This window comes from Octopus bimaculoides, chromosome 2 (assembly GCF_001194135.2).
Source record: "Octopus bimaculoides isolate UCB-OBI-ISO-001 chromosome 2, ASM119413v2, whole genome shotgun sequence".
NCBI lineage: Eukaryota > Metazoa > Mollusca > Cephalopoda > Octopoda > Octopodidae > Octopus > Octopus bimaculoides.
In genome coordinates, this window is record NC_068982.1 from 78,765,237 (window position 1) to 78,788,107 (window position 22,871).

General features: G+C 34.4%; 1 protein-coding gene across 2 annotated transcripts in view; it reads left to right on the forward strand.

Moving 5' to 3' along the window:
• The window catches only part of LOC106876726 (casein kinase I), a 192,822-nt gene that overhangs the window by 120,166 nt on the left and 49,785 nt on the right, over positions 1-22,871 (forward strand). For both annotated transcript variants that reach the window (XM_014925406.2, XM_014925413.2), the window contains exon 4: positions 18,092-18,240. In XM_014925406.2, the coding sequence (XP_014780892.1) occupies positions 18,092-18,240 (149 nt within the window). The remainder of the gene's footprint in view (positions 1-18,091; positions 18,241-22,871) is intronic.

Sequence of the window (22,871 nt, forward strand, 5' to 3'; positions counted from 1 at the left end):
TTCATTACAAGGAGTTTTGTTGGTCTCTCACTTAATTGTGCCCCACACATAATAATTAAGGGGTTTGCAGTTTGGGGAGTTAGGTGGCCAGATGTTAGGGTTGATGTGGTCACAAAAATTTGTCTGACAGCCATGACTGGGTTCTCCTGCTTGCGTGGCATGGTGCAGAGTCCTGTTGCCAGACATAGGGTCTTCCAGCAGCCACCCTCTTGACCCAGGGCAACACTACCTCCTCCAGGTACTTGATGTAGGCCTCTGTGTTGAGTGTGAGGCCGTGTGGGAGGATGAATGGAGGCATAATGTTGCCATCACTAGTGATCACTCCAAACACCATGATGTTGACTGGATGTTTGATTTTTATCACTCTTGGTACATGTTTGGGGACAATGGTTGTTCTGTGTGTTCATCATCTGTTCATGCTGGAGCTTCTGGCGTACAGTGTGTCATTTCCAGATTTCTGGCAGAGTGAGTTGCATCATGATGCTGTTTTTCTCACAGATGGTGCCCAACTGACCCTACTATATTGTGTAGTCGGCAAAATCAAAAATATTGTGCACATGTGAAATTAAAAAAATAAAATGGCGACAATTTACCCATTGCACCCTGTATATATTGAGAGAGAGAGAGAGAGAGAGATTCTTTTCAAACTATTGTATTCTTTTTGCATCATTTTCAGTGTTATAATTTCATTCACAAGGGCCATACTACTGTGATTTTTACATTAGGTGTTGATTTCAATAAGATTTTGCATGCAATTTTGAATTCTTGGAACTTATTACTATTTAATATTTTGGGATGTTATGAGGTGTTGATATTTTTAGACAGAAATATTTATTTTGTAATGTGTGAATGGATTTGCTTGTGATTGCAGCGGCGACTGAAGCAAAGTTATCTCTTGTAATTCATGAATATCCATTTCTTTTTATTTTCTTAGAAAGTAAACTTCTCCTATATATTTTTTTTGCCACCTGTTTTACCTGAATTTAATCAAAAGATCATTTTTATACACACACACATGGGTTTTTTTTTTTACATACATGAGCCTTACCTGGTTATCTCATTAGGCTCATTAGTTCTGCTGGTTATTTTCAGCAGTAACCTAGGAAATAACAGTATTTTAAGTTGTAGAAAATTTGATTTTTCAAGCCAAAAGTACAAGTGGTTGATGGGGAGTGAAAGGGGTATGTATCAGATATGAACAGGTTTGATACAATCTCTAGTTATATAGGTATACTAAGAGAGAGGGAGGAAGGTAGAGTGATAAGGGTGGTGACAGTGGGGAATGAGTGCAAGCAGATACAATGTCATCCATTGTTACATGGGTGGTGTAGTATAGGAGAGATGAGAAGAAGGGAGCAGATTGTGATACATCGAGGAATATAAGGAGCCATAGATCCTGATTTAGATATTATTATACACCACAGTATTCATCACTACTGCCATTTTAGCATTGTTTTTACCATATTGACAAATGTGGGCCGGTCTTCTACAGCAGCATGTAATACCTATTGCCATAGTTCTTTGCCATGTTTGTGAGGCATGACTTCTTGAGATTAGTCTTCTCTTCTTAGTATCGTGTCCTCCTTAACATCTCAGTTACACTGCTTCAGTCTGCTCTGAGGGCTCTGCACTTGTTTTGTCATCCTTTGTATACTTCACATGCCAATACCAGCAAAATGCTCTTACACATTACATTTGATTCCTCTAATGTACAATTTTCTTTCAGTTCATTTGTATTCCATCATTCTTGCATGCTAGCTAATGTTACACACCTCATGGGACATAATCACTTCATTTCTTTCTAGTCTTTGTAAACCTTCTGCATTCAACCTATATCTCACAGTTCATACACAATCACCAGATAATGTCCTTTGCTTTGAGAAGAAAACCCCTTGTTGTCAGCAGAAGTTATAGCTCCCTAAATTTTTTTCCACTTGTTCTCTTACCTTCTTAACTGCACCCACCTCCACTACTAATTAAGTCATTCAGATAGCAAACACTAACAACTATTTGTTGTGGGTATTCTGGAGCATTTGAAGTAATTTATTTCATTTCTGTTCTTATTATTTAAGTTTAAAGTTTACTGCCTGTTGTTCCACTACACTTGTGCATCCAAAGATTATACTGAGTACATTGTGTAGAATTCCAACCTATTCCGCTTTTGCATATTGAGTACAGACATTTACCAGGAGTAGATTCAGATGAGTTGGTATCAAAAGGGTTAAGTTGTATCGTAAGTTTTAGCTGTATCTTGGGACAGGACAATTATTATGTCAGTAGTAAGTTCAGCAATTGCCTGTTGGATTGTTCCTCTATGAAGATGAATGTGATGGTGTGTCAGTGATTTGTTAATACTTTTGTTTATCTCTTCTCGGCAACATTTGACTGCTTTTGGGTGCTTGATTTTTAATGTTTGTGTGTGTGTGTGTGTGTGTGTGTGTGTGTGTGTGTGTGTTCATACATGTGTGTCCTAGGACCAGTAAGAAGTTGTAATAATTTTTTGTAATTTTAAAACCATGTCTAGTTTGAATGACTAAGATGTATAAAATTTTAAATGAGGGAGGGGAGTAGGCTATCAATGAAATCTCATTTGTGGTGTTGAGTAGTAGAAAGAGGAGAAAAGAGGAAGTAAACAACCAATGAATATATGTCTATTCCATTAACATTTGTATTGTTAGTAAGATAATTGACTGATAAACTATGAAACACAATTGCCAGAGACTTCTGTGACTAGTAGGATTTTTACAGCTGAATGCCTTTCCTAAAACCAACTACTCAGCAGAGTGGACTAAGTGCTTTTTAGGTGGCACAAAAACAGGCGAGGTCAGTTTTGGCAAGGTTTTTACAGTTGGATGCCCTTCCAAACGTCATGAACTGTATCAGAGATGAACCATTCTTTTCCACTATTAGTTGTCAACTGAAAAAGGGTGTCTTGTTAGAGGAGTGATTTGCCATGTGACTCTTACAGACAGTTTAGATTTATGAAGACAGTTGCATGGTTTCAAGTATTAATTACCACAAAAATATCATGAGGAAATAACACACTAAATGCTTTTTTTTTTAATCAATTTAGTTGAGATTAAATCTACTAAATAAAATTCAAAGAGATTAGGATTCAGGTAATTGTCTACAAGTGATAAATCTGTTGTGGTGGTGGTATTATTATTTTGTACTGTTGGGGTAGGGTGGGGTGGCTTGGCGGAGTTTAAAAAAGATAGACAGGAAAGGATTTAAAGAAGCTAAAGAGTAAGATGAAGAGAGAGAGAATAGATAAAGTGAAGGTAAGAGGAATCAGACAATCAATGTGACAAATGATAGTTTGTAGAATGTTAGTGAGTTTGTTTGTCATGAGAATTGAAATATCTTAATGCTTGGTCTCTTGCCCTTCAACCTAGAATAAAGTTGGTGTATTAGTCTGGTGGTTGAAGATTGTGAATGGAGAAGATGCTGGTGAGGGTGGAGGGAAGAAGTGGAGTGAGTGAAGAGGGTAAAGAGATGTGGTGCAAGAGGGAATGAGCAGGGGACAATAAATAGGAAGTGGTTACAGTGAATGAATGTAGGAGGAAGGAAGAAAGAAAATAAAAGAAAAGTATAGGGATTTCAGAGTAAAAAAGAGGGAAGTGCTGTGAAATGTAGGAATGAAGTTGAGTAAAGTAAAATTGTTTTGGAGTTTGAAGTGCTACAAAGTACTTGGTTAATGTCCTCAACATAAACCCTAGGCAATATAGACTTTCATTACACTTCCATTGTCAGTGATGGAGGTCATTTTTGGTTGTTCAATGTGCTAGAAATAGTAACAAAATTGTTCTCAAATTACACTATACCAACTAACCAAAAAAAAAAAAAAGACAATGCTTGGTTTGATTGCTGTTATTTATAGGCCTGCTCAATTAAGGATGATCTTGGACTAAATAACTATACAGACTGGTGGTTACATTGTTGTTTTGGTTAGGGTAAGTGGACAGTGGGAACAAGCTGCAACCAAACTTTTTGGTTCCTTATTTACAGATTTGGAGCAATCTTCCATTTCTCAAATATGGTGGTTCTGTGAGCAAGTACTTCCACAGAGAAAGCTTCCATATTTACTGCCCACTTTGCATCCAGCTCTATATAAAACTGTATCTTTCAATTGCTCAGGTTTCACCAGCATGCACATACATGCACCAAGTTTGAAAGTACCTCTAGCCACTTCAAACCATAGGCCCTAACATTGTCCTCTCCTTCAACCTCAAATAATATACCTCAGGACTAATCTATCTTTCTATACAAGGATAATTTGATCTTCAGAAACATGCTATAATGTGCCCCTCATTCAAGAAACGTAACTTCTCTGATACTTCCAATTGTTGTTCAATGCACTCACTTCCTGTAGCTTAAAGGTAATGGGGTCAGCTATTAACAGCCTTCTCCTACACCCCTACCACTTTCCCTGGTTAATGATTACCAGTATGCTTTTGTTAGATCAGATCTACTTGTAACTTACTCTTTTTTGTTACTCATGAATGAGCCTTGTCCCTCCCTTCTACATCCATGTAGCTGTAACAAGTGAGGAAGATGCTAGCTGTAGATAGTTTTTGTAACAGGTTTAAAAATAATGATGTGTATTATTCAGATATGTAGTAGAAGTGATGAAACCTGGGATTTTAGCTTACATGTAAAAAGTAAAAATGTTTCTTGTTTTAGTCATCAAAATGATTTTCTTTTTTACTTGTCATTTAGATTGATTGGAAAACCATGTCTTTTGTATTTGGTGCTTTATGGTGATCATTATAACTTCAGATTCTTGAGCTGTCTAATAGCTGTATCTCACCCTGAAAAATTGGCTTCTCGACAAATAGCTTTCATTGATGTTGGCATTTTTCACCAGGGCACAATTGTTATTGTTATTTAGGTTACCTTAGTTGATTCTTCAGATTATAGATGCAGTATTCAAGCCTACTGGCCTAGTTAGCTAGCAAAGCAAAGCAAGACTTATTCCAATCCTGACTAGCAACTGAATTTTTAACTATTGCTTAATAATAATATTAGTTAATAACAATGCTGCATTGCTATAGAGATCCCTTCACTGTGAATGTGGAACAATAAAGCTCTTACTCATAAACATTCCAGACTGCATCCTAATAAAGGCCAACCAGCTATCTTAAAAACATTTTGTTTCTGCTCTCTACTTCTTCTACTACTACCACTGTTACCACCATCATGCAGCGTCTCATCCTCAAACACTTTGCTTAATCCTTTCCTTTAGAATTTCCACACTCTTGGACTGATTTTGTCACCATTTGTTTCTGTGGGCATCAAACTGTTGATGCTCATTTAGAGAATATCAACTGCAATATGCTTGCCATAGTATGATAGATGACTTGAAAAGATCACAGAAATTATACTTCATTCTTGGACTAAATTTTAAATATATATATATATATATAAAAGCTAATTGTTTCTTTGGAATTAATGTGAATGTTCAATTTTATATTTAAATTTCTTTAATGTTGATGCAAAGAAAATGAGAACTTATAAGTGTTCCTGAAAGGAGAATTTGGATTATTTTGTAAATAAGGGGTGGTTGTGATTAATTTTATTATTGATTAACTTGAAATTAAGTATTTATATCTTAATATTTAATCATTGTTGATTATTAATAGGTTGTATCAATTCCTTCCTCTCCTCCCTGATCCACTCCACCCCCAACTGATATTCATCTCTGGCCATACCTTCACATTCCCATTCAGTCTCCACCTCACTCCCTATCTCTAACCATCTGTCATACTCCTTTCACATGCTCATGAAATTACCTACTCACCTATGCACTCTTTCTGTTCCTCTAACCCTACTTTCTCTCTTGTACCATCAAGGTATGCCCTCACCATCTCTCTCTCTCTCTCTCTCTCTCTCTCTCTTTTCATGTACCCGCTCATCAATAAGATATCTGTTCCTGTTTCTCTATCACTATCAGCTCCATCAATATTATACCTCTACTCAGTTGAGGCGTCGTATCAAGTTGCATGGTGACCACACTAATGCTGGTGCCATATAAAAAGCATCCAGTACATTCTGTAAAGTGGTTGATATTAAGAGGGGCATACAGTTTGTAGAAACCATTCCACAGCAGGCATTGGAGCTCAATGTAATCCTCTGGCTTGTTGGTTTCTGTCAAAATCATGCCAACATAGAAAATAGACATTAAATAACGATGATGATGATGATGATATTGTTTGCAGTATAGGTTGTGGTAGAAACCCAACCATCCTTGATAAATGTTTTAATAGCATGGTATGCATTATTCCAAAAAGTGATGATAACTGTTATATGAATACATTTCCTACCACTTATCTAACTTTACAACTGCCACACCAATGCCCATCTTAAAATATAGGACGTTTTTCTGCCATACCATGATTATTCTACTGCTAGAAATAGCTTATTCTGTTGAGCAGGTGTCATATTTGAGAAGAAATTCTTCAGTTAAAACCCATCCTTTAATATTTAGTTCCTGACATATCTGGCAATCTAATTTGAGTATGCATTTTTAATAAGATGTAAAGGATATCTAGTGTTAGCAACCTAGCCATCTACAATGTTTTTGAAAGAAATCAAATACTTTAATGAATACAATTTAGTTCAAAGTTCTGGAAAGTTAAAAATTTTCTGAAATATTTATAAGAAGTTAAATTTTTTAAAACTTTCTAAATCCTGTTATTTTTGTTATTGTTTCTCTTTATTTGATTTTCATTCTCAACAAGACCAGACTCATTTCCATTGTCTTTTAGTATGTGTTAACATTATTATAACTATCTCTATATAACAGTTGGTACTAATGTTGGTTGGTTGGTTGGGTGATTTCTCCAGGTACATTTTACATATAGACAGAGGTAGGGAGAAAGTAAAAGAGACTCACAGAGAGAGTTAACACAGATCAATAGAGGAACACTGATATTGACTAGTGGTAGGGGGATGGTAAAGATGATAGACTCTTTCTCTCTCTCTCTCTCTCTCTCTCTCTCTCTCTCTCTCTCTCTCTCACAGGCACATTGACATAACTGCAGTTTAAGTAGAAGGATTAACTTGAAAAACAGTTGGTAAGGTGAGATTAAGAAGTTGTAAGGTTTATATAGCCATAGATATATGTGTATGTATGTCATTATTCAGTTTATTTCAAGATTTCTTGCCAATAGAGAAAGAACCGGTTTCTAACTTAGATCCAAGGTTCCTTCATTGGAATTTCAACATCAACAACAGGATATTTTTGTTTGTATGTATGTATGTGCAGATTTGTATGTTTTATGTGTGTATTCTCATGCATAGAGTTACATATCTAGACATGCTCATATATATTTAAATGATCAACTTCTGGAAAGTTTTACAGATTTTTACACTTCCGGTGAAGGATTGGATCTGTAGTCTTCAAATTAGCTTTCTTCTTTCTGGTTTTGAGAAGCCTAATATCTCAAGATTAGTATTTAAGCATTGTGTTACATATCCCAGGACCCCAATAATTACAGGTATAAATCTGACTTTGTAATCTGGATAGAGTAACTTCAGATTTCTCAATAGTACAGCATAGGTGTTCTCTTTTTCACTGATCTTCAGCTTTATGTTAACATCTGCTGGGCAGCTAATTTCAACAACTGTGCACAGTTTCTCTTCTCTATCCCAAATCATATCAGGTCTGTTGTGCTTACATCTTATTGAGGTCTTCACTGGTACATTCCATCAGTATTCCTTTTCATTATGAGTGGCTATGGCTTCTACTATATTGTGGGTTTTTATTTCTTTGTCCTTGGGATTATCCTTCCGATGGATTTCGTTATAGAGTGTCCTAGCTACAACGTCATGTCTCATCGGTGGACAATACCGTGATGACATTCTCAGACAACTGCTTATGATGCGGGTGATATCTTCAGTGTGAGCTCCACAAAATCTGCATCAGTTGTCACAATTTACGGCTTTTCTCTCATCTCTATCCCTTTTGTGCATCAGATACTTGGTTGATATTTCTTGTTCCTGGATTGCAAATGCATACCACTTCAAAGTGGGAGGTAATAATCTAGCTATCTGTTTATAATAAACTGCTTTGATGATCGATGTTACTATCATCATGGAACTTTCTACTAACATATCCATGCATAGTCTTCTGCTTATGCAGGCTCATCCTTTCATCTGATGATATGTTGTGGTAGAGTTGTGTGGCTTCTAGGTTATCAGACAAAGAGCATTGCTCATGGAGCTGCCTTCCAAGTCTTATGATGTTATCAGCTTCGTGTATGCAAACTTGGTCAAGGGATGCACTTCGAAGCTTGGTGGTTAAAAGATGTGGCCGAAGGGATATGATGTGACATTCAAAGGCATTTTGGATCAATGTTAAGCCTCTGCTGCCTTGTTTACATTTTAGGTAGAGGTGGTCTACATCACTGTTTATGTGTGCTTGTTAGTATTTTTCGGGTTTCACATCAATGGTACAGATCTCCTCAAGCGTCCAATCAAGCAGCCCAAATGTTGGTATGAGTACTGGCACTGCAAACACATTGTGGGCCACTGTTTTATTGAATGCAGAGAGTTCTGAGGTTCAAATTTTCTTTATTCGCCTGTAATATTCTTTAGTGACATGTGTTTTGTAAGATATATTTTCATCCACTCCTAGATACCTGTAACATTAATTGTCAGATGCAGGGGTGACAGTTGTATGTATCAATCATCTCTATTATATTAGCAACCACTTTTCCATGCTTGCATGGGTCAGATGAAATTTGTTGAGTCAGATTTTCTATGGCTGGATGCTTTTCCTATTGTTTGTCCCCAGTTATCAAGGTAATATTTTCCCATGACCAGACGTGATTTTCACAGAAGATGGGAAATATACAACATTGCTAGTATGATGATGATGCTTGTTCACAACCATGGGAAAATATTACCTTGATAACAGGAGGCAAGCAACAGGAAAAGCATCCGGACATAAAAAGTCTGAATGTCTCTTCAATTTTAAATCTCTGAAATGAATAGTATTATAATTATAAAATTTTAATTGTTTTTTCATTTTGCTTGGAATTTCAGATTATCATTAGGGGAATAAATGCATAAACAGAAAAAAACAAAACGAAAAACAAAATCCTTCCATATTTTCATTTAAGTTTTTATGGTATTGTTCAGTAAAACAAAATGTATCTTAAAATAATTATCTTCTTCTTTGATTTCCTTGGACTAAAGAATTTTCTTCCTGTTACATTTCCTTGTGCTTAAGAATTAGCTTCCTGTTACACTTCCTTGGATTGAAAATTTACCTCCCAATAGTGAAAATTAAAATAGGCCACAGTCTTAATAATATATTAGATAATCATGACTGTTAAGAAACACACCTCCTAAGAAAATAATGGTGAATTTATCAGCAGAACACAAATATGAGCTTCAACGTTCCTAGATTTACTTGTACAGACAGATAAAGGACACTCTGTCAAAGTACATTGACATCATTAACAAGGACATGCAGGAAAACTTTGTATTCTTAGAGTTTCTTTTATCATTTTTGACAATTGTTGCAGTGTTTTACATTCTTATTTCAAATGTAGCTGAGGTTGACTGACAACTTTAAAATGAGACTTTTAGTCTGTTTGCAACAGTCTTGAGAAAACAGAAGAAAATGAAACTGAAGGGAAAAACTAATGACACATTTTCTGGAACCAGTGGGATGGTTCAACAGGTTTAGAAAACAATCCGTTGTGTTAAAGTTGCTGGGAAATGTGCATTTGTGGGTGACAGTGAATTGCTCAAATTGGGGGGGGGGGGGATAAATAAATAAAATAAAGATAGTATTTATGTTGATGTAATGGGGCTTGAAACAATGTATTACCAAAGAGGAGAGAGGAGTCAGCTGGACTATCCATCAAAAACTGAGACAGTACATGAAAAATGGGAACAGAAAAGAAATTTTTGGTAAATGTCTGGAAGAGAAATCTGCAGTGTTTTGGGTATGTTACCAGGGTCCAGAATCTCAGCACTCACATCTTAGTAGGAAGAGTCAATAGAAAACAGGAAGGAGTTGTTGAAGAAAATACTGGCTGGAAAATCTCTGATTGAATGCACAACCATGGCCAGTGGCAGGAATTGATAGAGGGAAATGGTGCATGCATCCATGGTTTTTGACCCTCAGCAATGAGAAAACTATACTGCCACCACCATCACCACCCCAATTGGGATTATTTTGGAAATAAATTCATAATAAACCTTATTTGGCATGAAGATACAATTACTACATTGGTTCAGTGACTGATGATCATCTTTTATTTAAATTTAAATCCCATGTTGGTGTATTGATTAAAAAATCCAAGTGCTATTAAATTGTTCTGCTTGCATTTTCTACAACTTATTGAGTATCCCATCGAAAAGCTTGGCTCACAAAATCTTTAGTTGAAGATTAGTTTAAGAATTATTTGTCTTGAGGTTGAAAGATACTGTACATCAATAAATTGAAAATTTGAAAATTTTATTAATATTTGTCAATGCTACTGGTTACCCAACTGCATTTGGTTACTTATGTTAACAATGTGTTATGGTTATATTTTTGCTACTGAAAATAACATTACTGTTGCACCCAGTGGACCAGAGGGTGATAGCAATATGCAAAGCTTCCTACTTTGGCGAAACATTTGTCCAGGTGATTAAGACAACAATGGGAGAAAATGCAATTAATCTCATGGACTTCTGGAAGAAGCATAACAGAAAAACTGTATTGGAAAATATGGATAATGCATAGTATGAGGTAACAACTAGCAATATGAGAACTGTTTGGCAGAATGTAAGTTCTTACTGTACAAATATTTTTGGTAAATCTTAGGTGGAAATTACAGGGGCTGTAGCAGAAATTATTTGACTTGGATAACAGAAATATCTAAAGCAGACAACTTTAACATCAGAGAATTGTTTGATTTGCATGATGTTGACCTTAATGATCAGGACCTTCTAACTCTTTAGCATTCAGATTACTTGATCAAATGATTATTTCTTCACATTGTTTTGAATTGATCATGCATTATCTTGTAACTTCAAGATTTTGATGATGTGATTGTTTTTTTTTTATGATAACATTGCTGGGTAGGTGTAAGAGGTTGGATCTGGCCAGTTTCAACATAATGCATGTAGAATATTTAGGGTGGATATGGCCAGCTTAAATGTTAAATGGTTAAAACTGGAAAGAAGATAACCTAGATGGAGTATGAAAGAATTCCCAATTAAAGAATTTGATACTATTTTTAGAATTTTTGAAGATTGAAAGCAGATGATAGCAGCTGCTGATCCAGAAGTAGTGTATGATAGAAGTCAGAAGTTTAAAATGCACTTAAATGTTATGGAGTAATAATACACAATGGGAAAGAAGAAGTAAAATTGAATCAAAAATCCTTTTTACATTATTCAAAAACAAATTTTGCCTATGCTGATGCAAGTCAAATCATAAAATAGAAAAATGTATCTAATTCATTCAATTCCTTTCTTTATATCAGTTTCCATCTGTAAAGATATTTCAGAAACTTCAAAATCTACTATTTTTCAAAGTATAGACATCAGTCAGTGATTTTACATGTATTATTTATATATTTGAATGCAGTGTTCTTGCAGCAGGCATTACCTGCAGTAATTTAGGATATTCCTGTATTTAAAAAAAAAATGGAAATCGATTTTAGAGTAGCTGTTGGATTAAATTATTTGACTTGTAACTGTAAAGTCAAGAGTTCCAAATCCTCTTAAACCACAGTGCTGCTCTGATTGTTCTGGATTGTCTGTCTGAAAATAGCTGCCACTCCTGCTTTACATGATAATTAATGCTAAAAATAGCATTCAGCTACTGTAAAATCATTTACCCCTTAAAACGCCAGCTCAACATACTACCACAACCACCACCACTACTACATCACAGTAAAGACACAGTTGCATAACTGAAGTCAGCTTCCATCTACATGCTTTATGCATGTACATGGCTTAATAATCTACATATAATGATATAACTACATAATCCATCCTTCATATGACCCATACAAATGCAAAGCCAATATCCATATCAAACTGTCTAAATTATGAATAATTGCTGGTGTCTCCGCCTTTGAAAATGGAGAAAAATAAAAATGGAATTTGAAAGAAAGAAAAGAAAAATGCTAGTTTATCTGGCATACTTTGTACTATGAAGTCTGTAGAATTGTATTAAACCAGGTTGAAACAAACCATATTTGATATTCTAGTTAGTTTGTTCCATCTTGAGGGTAGCTATTTGATAATGTCAATAATTAATTCAACAATTGATAAGTGCAAATATGTGAATTTTATGATCTAGCAGCTTAAGTAGGCTGCCATGGAGAAATGGATATAAAGCTATTAAAGTATTTTTAACAGCATGAAGCATTTTGCAATAATGATGAATATAATTTAAGTATACCAGTAACATCCTCAAGATGCCAATCAATTTTAGACTTCATTAAGCTTAGATAATTCATAAGTTTAGTCACCAAAATTATTGTGATGGTATGAAATAATGTGAGAGAGTGCCAGAAGTTTATGCTCGTATGACATGAAGGAAAGTAAAGACTACTGTTTTGGGTGGAGGTCTTTCATAGGCCTTTGCTAACAGTTTCTGGAGAGAGAGAGAGAGAGAGATAATAAAAACATGTGTGAAAGGTTAGGAACTTAGATTTGTTGGCTTATCGAAATGAAATGGGTTAGTCAAGTTGAACTAGTCAAAATTATAAAGAGGGTTTATCACATTGTTGAAATAGTTAGCTTTCTCCTGTGTTGAAAGCTTCCTGTGTATTTAATGAAATATTTCAAATGATCACTGATGTAATTAATGGATCAATGAAGTCATTAAATGAGTTATAGTTTGACAACATATAGTGAATATAGATTGGAAATTATTGACCTGTACTCTATTACCGCTACCGCCTCCCTTCACCTGTGCATATGTATATGTGTATAACATATGCATACACAAAAGTCTATATATTTACTGTTACTAAACCATGCTGACTTTGGTTATGCAGACTTCATATTCATTTAAAATGAAATGCCATTGAGCTGTAGAGATAAGTTAATATAAGCTGGGGTTTAAGTATTCTTTTCTTTACCTCTTTTTTTAGAGGGAAGGACAGTGCCCATGATACTTTACAGGATCTCTGAGATTAGTGAGAAAGAGAGGAAGTTATCTTCAAACTGGAGATCTAGTCCAAATGTTTTCAACAAAGTGGACTCCACTAATGGCATTCAAGGTACTAAGTCAAATCTCTTCATAGCCTATTTTGCTATGGTGAGATTTGAATGCAGGACACTCTATTTGATATTGTGATGAATGTACTTAGTCATTGCTTTGTGTATGTGTGATATATTGTAAGTCAGGTCATAAATTTGTGCTATTGTTAATATAATCCAGTATAATTGGCACTCGTAGTTGAGTCATCAATTAAACCAGCTCAGCCACTGGGAATACCTTGTGATTAGTGTTTGCTAGAAAGCTTGCAAAAGAAATATGAACATTTCGAAGGGCAGAGGGAACTAGCATAGGGTCAATGACTATGTAGTATCAAAGTGCAGGGGCATAGAAGAGGTAAAGAAGTATATTCTAAGACTCCTAATTTTAGTTAGAGATGGGAAACACCAAATTTTAAACCTACATGAGCTTTTAAACCAAAGTGAACTTCTTAACTACATAGCATGCTTTCACCTCAGTGTGAAAGAGAGAGAGAGAAAGAGGGGGGGAGAAAGAAAGAAAGAAAGCATGCATGTATATTAGTTGTCAACTAGTCTTTGAGTATGACATCTTGGAATTTCTTCTTGAGCTTCTTACCTTGTATGACTTTGTAAGTGACTCTTTGTGCCAGCTTTGATCTTCACTTTGTCACACATGTTGCTTGGATTACTACACCTACTTCATATCATCATGTCCTTTCATGTGCTCTTCAAACTAGCAAGAGAAAAACAGATTCATCCACATATTGACTACTTTTGTCCACAACTTCTGATGTTGCTACTTACTTCCTTTTCCTAATTGCTCCTGAATTCTTACCTCTCAAATAATGCATTATCAAAGATTTTCTTCATTTTGCTTTATCAGCAGCTTGTTCTTCCCCGTTCTCAAAAAAAAAAACCCAACAAAAAAACACATTTCTCCAAGTTTATCTTAAAAATGTCTTTGTACTACTGTTTGGGTTTTAAGTCTTTCTTTTTTCTTTGTTTCAATTCTCCATAAAACAGTTCCTCTGGAATTCTGGTGTTGCTCATTCAAACAAGATGTCCATGTCACCTTAAAACACTTAGAATAATGATGGCTTCAATATTAGCCATTTGAGCTTTTTCTAGAACTTTGGTATCCAGGGTTTATATGGTCCACTTCACATCGAGTATGTGTGTCAAACAGCTTTGAAACAGTTCCAACATCATGACTTGGTATTTGTAGATCATCCAAGTTTCAAAGCCTCACAGTAAAGCTGAAAGTACACTAGTATTGTAGATGGATATCTTTGTGCTTAATCTGATTCCATTTTGTGACAAGATTTGCATTATCTGACCACACACTTCCCAGATAAGTAAAATACTTCATCTCTTTTACATCTCCTACTATCTTTGGTGTAACATTTTCTTTTCCAGTACCTGCAACATGACTCCTCTTTTCTTCAAATTCATTTCCAAGCTAAAAGCTTTGCATGATGTGTTAAAAACTGTAATCCTACAGTTCTTGTTGTGTGAGATATTAAATCACAATCATCAACATAATAAAAGTTCCATGACAAAAGATTCAAACACTTTAGTATCTGCGGTAAATTCCTGATGTTGAACAATCTTATTGTTCTAAATCAGATATAGATTCCCATAGTGTTACCTTTGAATGTTATCATAAATACTGCTGTAAAGAGCAAATAACATTGGTGCAAGAATGTCTCCTTGCTTTGCTCTGCCCTTAACAGGATAAGGTTCAGATAAATTACTATTAAAGTACAGTTTAGCCTTCATGTTGTCATGCAAAGATTGTATCAGGATTGTAAACTTGTTAGGACAACCAGACTTCTTTAACTCATTCCCTAGCATTGATCTGTTGACTGTGTCAAATGCCTTGGTGAGATCAGCAAAGCATTGTGTGTGACTCACCAATACCGCAAGACTGGAGAGATGCTATCTTGGTATCCCTGCTTAACAAAAGTGAGGAATCTGAGTATGGAAATTTTTGTGGCATCTCTGTAAAGGACAAAGCTTGCACAAGAGTTCTGCTGAACATAATAATTTCCACAGTGACAAATGACATTTTTCCAGAAGCACAATGTGATTTTAGAGTACAAAGAACAACTAGCAACACGTTATTTTTTGCATGTATGTATACATATACAGACTGTCCTCATTTAACGACCGAGTTATGTTCCAACAGCCCCATCGTTAAGCAAATTTGTCGTTAAACGAATATTCATAGGGTACGTATTTTTTTTATAGGTATAGTGTACTGTACGTACATATAAAAACAGAATACCGTACTCTATAAAGTATATGCAGTACAGGGCCAAGAATCACTAACATAACTTGTTGAAAAATGAATAAGTAACAGTAAGATTATCTCAAGGAAAACCTTAAAAGTTAGGATATGGATGCTGTATTATTGTAGCTCAGACATCGTAAGTATGTTTGTGATTCCAGACCCAATACATAAGATGCCTAATAAACTTCTCTCTGGATTATATAGAAAAGACGAAAAGGCTTAAAGGAAACTCAAACATAATAACTTTGTTTTACTTCGGATAAAGATTACAAAAGTAACTCATTCTTGACATCAAAATGCATGAAAAATCCTGTCAGTGTTGTTTGCTTTGTTATCTTCTTTTTTTCATCATAAGTTTCTCAATAACATCGGAAAAGTTCAGTTGTCTGCCTTTCCACCTTGGAAAATCGATCAAAATTTGGATCCATCGCCTCAAGTTCTGTTTTGTAAAATATGTAATGACGGTTCGTAAAGTTCGTCGTAACTCCAAGTGGTCGTTAAATGAGGACAGTCTGCATATATGTGCATGTGTGTTAGTAAAACACAGACATCTTTGCCAGAAGAAGTTTAATAAGAACCAGTTTACTTTCATCTCTGAATAAATAAATAAATAGTTTCATCTCAGTATTGACTGTTTTCTCTCCCTCTGCTCTCTGTGTCTCACACACATGCACACATTTTGTTGCTTATGTTCAAATACTGTGTCTTTACAATTAAAATAATAATATATGTATCAAATTGTCTTGCTAATTGTCTTCAAAAACTGAACAATGCTTTATCTAACTGCTTTTATGAGAATGCATTTATTAATTTTTTTCTGTTAATTTTGCATTCAAATTATTCTTCATTGAACAATTACTTAAGAATTTTAGTAATCATTCAACCTGAAGTGTATTTCAGTTTTCTTTTGTATATGGAATAGTAATATTTTAAACCAAAAATAAGCTTCTAATGAATTCAGTGTTTCCCTTAAGTTGATATCAGTAAAAAGACATTAAAATAAATTGCTAAAATATGTACATATATGCGCAACCACACACACATGCATGCTGATGCACACACATGTGCACAAACACAGACAAAAAAGAATGTAGCTCCAATAACAGACAGTCAACATTCATTGACAAGTTTACAAAAGGCAACAAAAATTTTGGAAGAAAAAATATAATAAACGAGTGGAAATCAAACCGGTGTGTGTGTTAGATAATAAGGCATTAAGACACTATGACTCTTCTCAGACAAAACATAAAAAGTTAGCTTATAGCTAGGTATGTTACAGCATTTTCAGTTGACTCTTATGGGGTATGATGGTAAATTGTAGTAGGATAATTATAATTTTTTCATATTCATGTATGTTTAGTTTCACAATTTGAATATATATATATTATGTTGTAAATTTTTCTGCATTTATACCAACAGAAATAACCTGTTTTCAACACTTGTAATGCATATATAATGCAGTCTCATTAGAAAAGTGCAAGTTCAGCTAGGCATGCATTTGCACGTTTATTTACTGGTATTACTTAATGCATCATTAAAATTTGACAATTAATCTATAGTTCTACATTTCATCATAGCTGATATTTTAGAACCTCCCCTTCACTTTTCTTTTACTTGATCTAAGTTAACATGAAGAAATAATTTTTATATGAATATAACTGTTTGGCTATGTTGTTAAGAAGTTTGTTTTGTAACCATGTGATTTCATTTTCAGCCATATTGCATGACACCCTAGCCACCACCCAACAAATGCTTTGAGAGTGAATGTTTATATTTTGCACTTTGGAAAATTACTGAGCCATAGATAGTAACACTGTTGGCAGTTCCCTGCCCACAAGTTATTTGGCCACTCTCCCTTACTTGGAAATTTGTAAGTGTAAGAATTACTGACAAGAAGAGCAACTGGCTGTGATAACAATGCCTTGATAATTGTTTAACCCAAACTTGCATGGAAAAACAAACATAAAATGAATGAGCAATCAATAATCACCACACTGTAATACTGTTTTGTGTTGAGTGTGTTGGAGTACATTAACACCTCAGGATTTAAACTAACCACATCTGGTCCAAATATTTTACCTGTTTTATTTTCAAACCAGCCACTTCTGGTTTCACACATACCTTACATTGAGTAAATAAGCATTACTTTTGACAGAGTAATCTGAATGCCAAAGCGTTAAACTATTTTATAGTTCTTCGCTTTCAGGTTTTTAGAGTTAAAGCAGAACAAGTTGAAACCACTTTTTACATAAATTTTTGAGATAGGAATAAGTTATGAAAACCTGTTACACTAGGTTTCATATTGAAGTGATTCTTAATTAGTGACATTCAGAACAAATAATCTCATGGCAACAAAGCTCGTTTTCAGGCAATATTTTCTCTGAAATGGTTTTCTATTTGAAAGAAAGACAGATTGAATTTCTTAAATACGATGTTTTTTAGCTCTTTGCTTTGTGTTTAAAATGTTATTTTGTGTGTGTTTGTGTGTGTGTGTGTGTGTGTGTGTGTGTGTGTGTGTGTGTGTGTGAATGCTTAAAATTTTCATGTTTGTCTTTAATATTTTTGACTGAAATCCTTTTAATTTTCTTTTTATTGTAGAAGGCATACCTCAAGTGTATTATTTTGGCCCTTGTGGAAGGTACAATGCCCTTGTGTTGGAGTTACTCGGGCCAAGTTTAGAGGACTTATTTGATATGTGTGACCGGCGATTCACTTTAAAAACTGTCCTTATGATTGGTATACAGCTCGTAAGTATATTTTAATTATATATCATATCATTTGTTACATCTAGATGGGTTACATCATTGTATAACAAAGTTTCAAATTAGTAAAAAAGAGGAAAATTGTCTAATACATCTACTTGAGATGATTTTAAAAAAATTTGGTTGTTATTTTATGATGTCAAAGCAATTGTTTTTACAGCTGGGTCTCCTGATGACCATGAACTCTTCGATCAAAAAGAAATGGGACCTAATGTCATCTAGTGTAAAATACTTTTCCTAGGGTTGCAAGATTTGAATTCCAACCATTTATGCAATCACAGTTTTAACTCAGACCATTTATGCAGTCACAGTTTTAATTAATGTAGTCTGTTGCAGTTATTTATTTTGGTGCTCTATATTTTCCCCATCCTCAGCAAATTGCTTTCAATAACCTGTGTTTTACATTATTACCTTGTCCTGAATTTTATAAATTATTTTTAATTTACAATTTTAATCAAATCTTAATGAATTAAAGTTTTCTATGGTTTATCTCTTTATTGCATTTATCAAAAGTTATTTATGTTGACTACCAATTTGAGAATGGTTGTTTGTAAACATGTTATGTGCATGAGATACCTGTTGCCTTTTTACAGTTCTTGCTGTTTTGAAAGTACAAAATTTATGAAGGCTGGTTACACTTGCCTCAATCAATCTACTGGAATATATTAAACATTCTATTTGTTGAATAAGTGACTTTAGCAAAGATGTAGATTTTATGTTCTTTTTTTTTTTTGAAAGGTGCAGGTGTGGTTAAGATAGGCGTAAACATAGTTATTTGGTTAGGAAGCTTCCTTCCCAGCCATGTGGCTTCAGGTTCAGTCTGTGTGGCATCTTGGACAAGTGCCTTCTACTATAGCTACTGGCTGACTAAGGCTTTATGAGTGGATTTAGTTGACAGAGACTGAAAGAAGCCTATTTTGTGTGTGTGTGTGTGTGTGTGTGTGTGTGTTCTTGTTTTGATGTAGCATGATAGCTGTAAATGAATGTCGCTGTCATGCAAGCACTGTCACTCATTTCCAATATTTTGCATAAACATGTCTAGCCATGGGTTATATTACTTGCTTGGAAACAAGTGTGAGTTGGTAACAAGAGGGGCATCAGGACAAAGCAAATCTATTTCATCAAATTATATCTGACCCATGCGAGCATGGAAAAGTGGACATTAAAATGATAATGATGATAGTGATGAATCATATAATATTTGTGCTATTTTTTATTTTGATCATTTAGGTTAACAAAATACAGGGATGGTTAACACCTTTGTACTGTATTAACTACCCAGTCATTGTGTATATTAAATGGGTAGAGCATTTGTTGAATTTGTTATTTGAAGAAAGCTTTAAAACAAAAACAAAATGTATTTGTATTTGTTTTTATCATCAACATGTACCATGCTCCCTTCTTGAAAAATGAAAACAAAAGATATTAACTTTTAGGATTAAGGAATTCCGTATCTTGAAAATAATTCATTTTTGTTAGAAATTCATATTGTTTATCATTTATTTGGGTCAGTTATTAAACTGTGACCATACTGGGGCACTGCCTTAAAGAATTTAGTCAAACACAATTGACCTCAGTTACTTATTTTTAAGTCTGATACTTATTCTATCATTCCCTTTTAATGAACCACTTAGTGACAGGAGACATAAACAAACCAACACTGGTTGTCAGGAGAGCAGTTGTAAAGACACACACACACACACATTTGTACAACATGCTTCTGTCTACTAAATTCACTACAAAGTGTTGGTCAGCCAATGGCTGTAGTAGGAGACACTTGCCCAAGATGCTGTACAGTGGGACTGAACCCTAACTCACGTGGTTGCAAAGCATATTTCTTAATCACATAGCCATGCCTGTACCTGTATCTAGATTTATCATTTTTATCATCACCTTCAGTTTTAATTGTATATTTTTCATATGAAGTTATGTTTTACTCCTCATTTCTTTTTATCTTTGTCTTGCTCTCATTTTTTATTCCTGCTTTTCTTCTTGTTTTTTTTTTGTTTGTTTTTTTGTCTTAGATAGTTTTCTGACTTCAACTGGTTTGTTCTACACTTGACAGCTCTATTCCCTTTATGTTAAATAATTCATATTCTGCTTGTGACAGTTTTATGTTACATAACAATTAGGACATAACTCGCACTCACTTAATTCCAGATGTTGCAAATTTTGTCTTAGGTTACTTACTCATGTTTCATTGTGGTATAGCAAAAGGTTGCTTTTTATATAATGTAAGGTTGTTTTTTTTTAATGCAAAATGACAAACTTTGTGCTATATGTAAACAGCAGTTTTCTTTTGGTATATACTCTGAGTATTAACTACTTTGCCATCTTAAGGAATATATCTAAGATTGATTAACTCTCCTGTGATCATATTTCTGTTGAAATAGATTTTGTTTGTCTAATTTAATTTTGAAAACAATGAGGTACAGGCATGGCTGTGTGGTTAAGAAGTTTACTTCCCAACCGCATGGTTTCAGGTTGTCTTAGTGCAAGGCACTTTGGGCAAGTACCTTCTATTATAGCCCTAGGTTGACCTTGTAAGTGAAACTGAAAAAAGCATGTTGTTTCTCTCTCTCTCTCTCTCTCTCTCTCTCTCTCTCTCTCTCTCTCTCTCCATATATATATGTGTGTAATGTATGTATGTAATAATCTATGTTTGTGTCTCTTTGTCTTCATAGTTGTAAAATGATAATCACTGTCATATAAGTATGATCATTCATTTCCAATATTCTGCTTAAAAATGTTTGGTCATGGGAAAACAAGAAGAGCATGTGGCTGTATAAAATCTGCTTCAATAAAACTCAGTCTGCCCCATGCAAGCTTGGAAAAGTGAACATTAAAAACAATGATGATGGATTTTATAAAATAATTTTGTTATTAATAAAGTTGGTGTGTAGGATATAAATTATCATGAGATTTTGATGGTAGGTTTTAATTTGGATCGTTATGGAACAGGAAGTTTGTCATAGAACCAGGGACAATCTCAGGTTGGTTGGTAACAAAAGGATCAAGTTACCAAGATTTAAAAAAAAAACAAAAGTGTCAGTGAATTGGTATATCTTGTTTTTAGTGAGTCATAGTTGATATCTACAGTTTTTGTGCAGTCTGAATAACTTTAGTAAGTATTGCTGCATTGATATTGTCTGGCAAGCGTGTGCGCCTGTTGCCTTGATAATAACAACTATTGAGAATACAAGACTGAAATGGTTATGTGAATGAGATATTAGTTTACAAACTCAGAGGTTACAAGTTCAAATCAGTTGCATATATTTTGTGTTTACAGGTAAAGTGTCTCATTCTCTGTGTCCCAGTTAACCTTGCTGTTGAATTTCCTGGGGAAAGGCCAGTAGTTTTGATCATGTATTGATTGTTACTTCTGATATGAAAAATGAAGTAGCTGATTAAAGAAGCTGGTGTCAGTTTATAACATTAACCTATAGAATATATAAATATATGCTTTATTAGACATGTCTTCCTGTCTGCATCTTTCACCTGTTTCCAAGTAAGGCAATATTTACCCTTAGCCCCAGGCATGTTTCTTGTGGAAAGCTGGAAATGAATGACATTGCATGTATGACAGTGATACTCATTTACAACCACCATGTGATGTCAAAACAAGGAGATATAAATACACACACACACACACACACACACACACACACACACACGTGCAGGCATGCAAAATATGCTTCTTTCAGTTTCTGTCTACTAAATCCACTCACAAAGCTTTAGTCAAACAAGGGCTGTAGAAGGTGCTGTGCAGTGGTACTGAACCAGAGACCACATGATTGGGAAGCAGGCTTCTTAACCACACAACCACATCTGCACCTATAAAATCTAAAATTGGTGCAAACTCTTACTTAAAGATTATATTGTTCACTTTCGATACTGACTGGTATCCCACTTAATATGCTCTACAAAATTATTGAGTATTCTCAAAGTTATGTTGATTGTTGAGTAATAGGTTAACTAAATATGAGCATTATACTTAGTATTGCCTATACTCTAACAAATATCTGTAGAAGTGTGATAAAAGGTGATAGGCTTAGTTCCTCTGTCTGCTGTGTTTCCTTTTACTTGAGGCTTTTGTTGAAGAGAAGCCATTTCATTGCTATTGGTTTATTTTGGCTTACTTACATAAACAGGTATTTTGGTTTAATAAACAGTATTGTTATGTTATTCCTTTGTTGAGGTAATCTTGTAGATTAATTCTCTGAAGCAGTTAAGTCTGCCAATGAACTGGTAGCTCTAATAGAGGATTTTAGCTTTTGTTTTTAAATGTGTACTTTCTCAGCAAATCTTAAATATTGCTTGCTCTGCAAGATTTATATTAAAACTAGTTATTTTCTTTTATCTTCTCTATTTTGGTCACTTTTACACCTTCTTACTCCAACAATTTCTTAATCGTGGCAAATTTAAACATTAGTCTCATTCTAATTAGCAGATATTTATACTAAATAGATTTACTTTGAAAAATTATTCCTCATCCAGTTCAGCATAATAATTTATTAGGCACAGTATAGCTGGATGGTTAAGCATTAACTTCACAACCACAAGGTCCGGAGTTCAATCTTATTGCATGGAATTTTGAGCAAATGTAATTTTTTTAT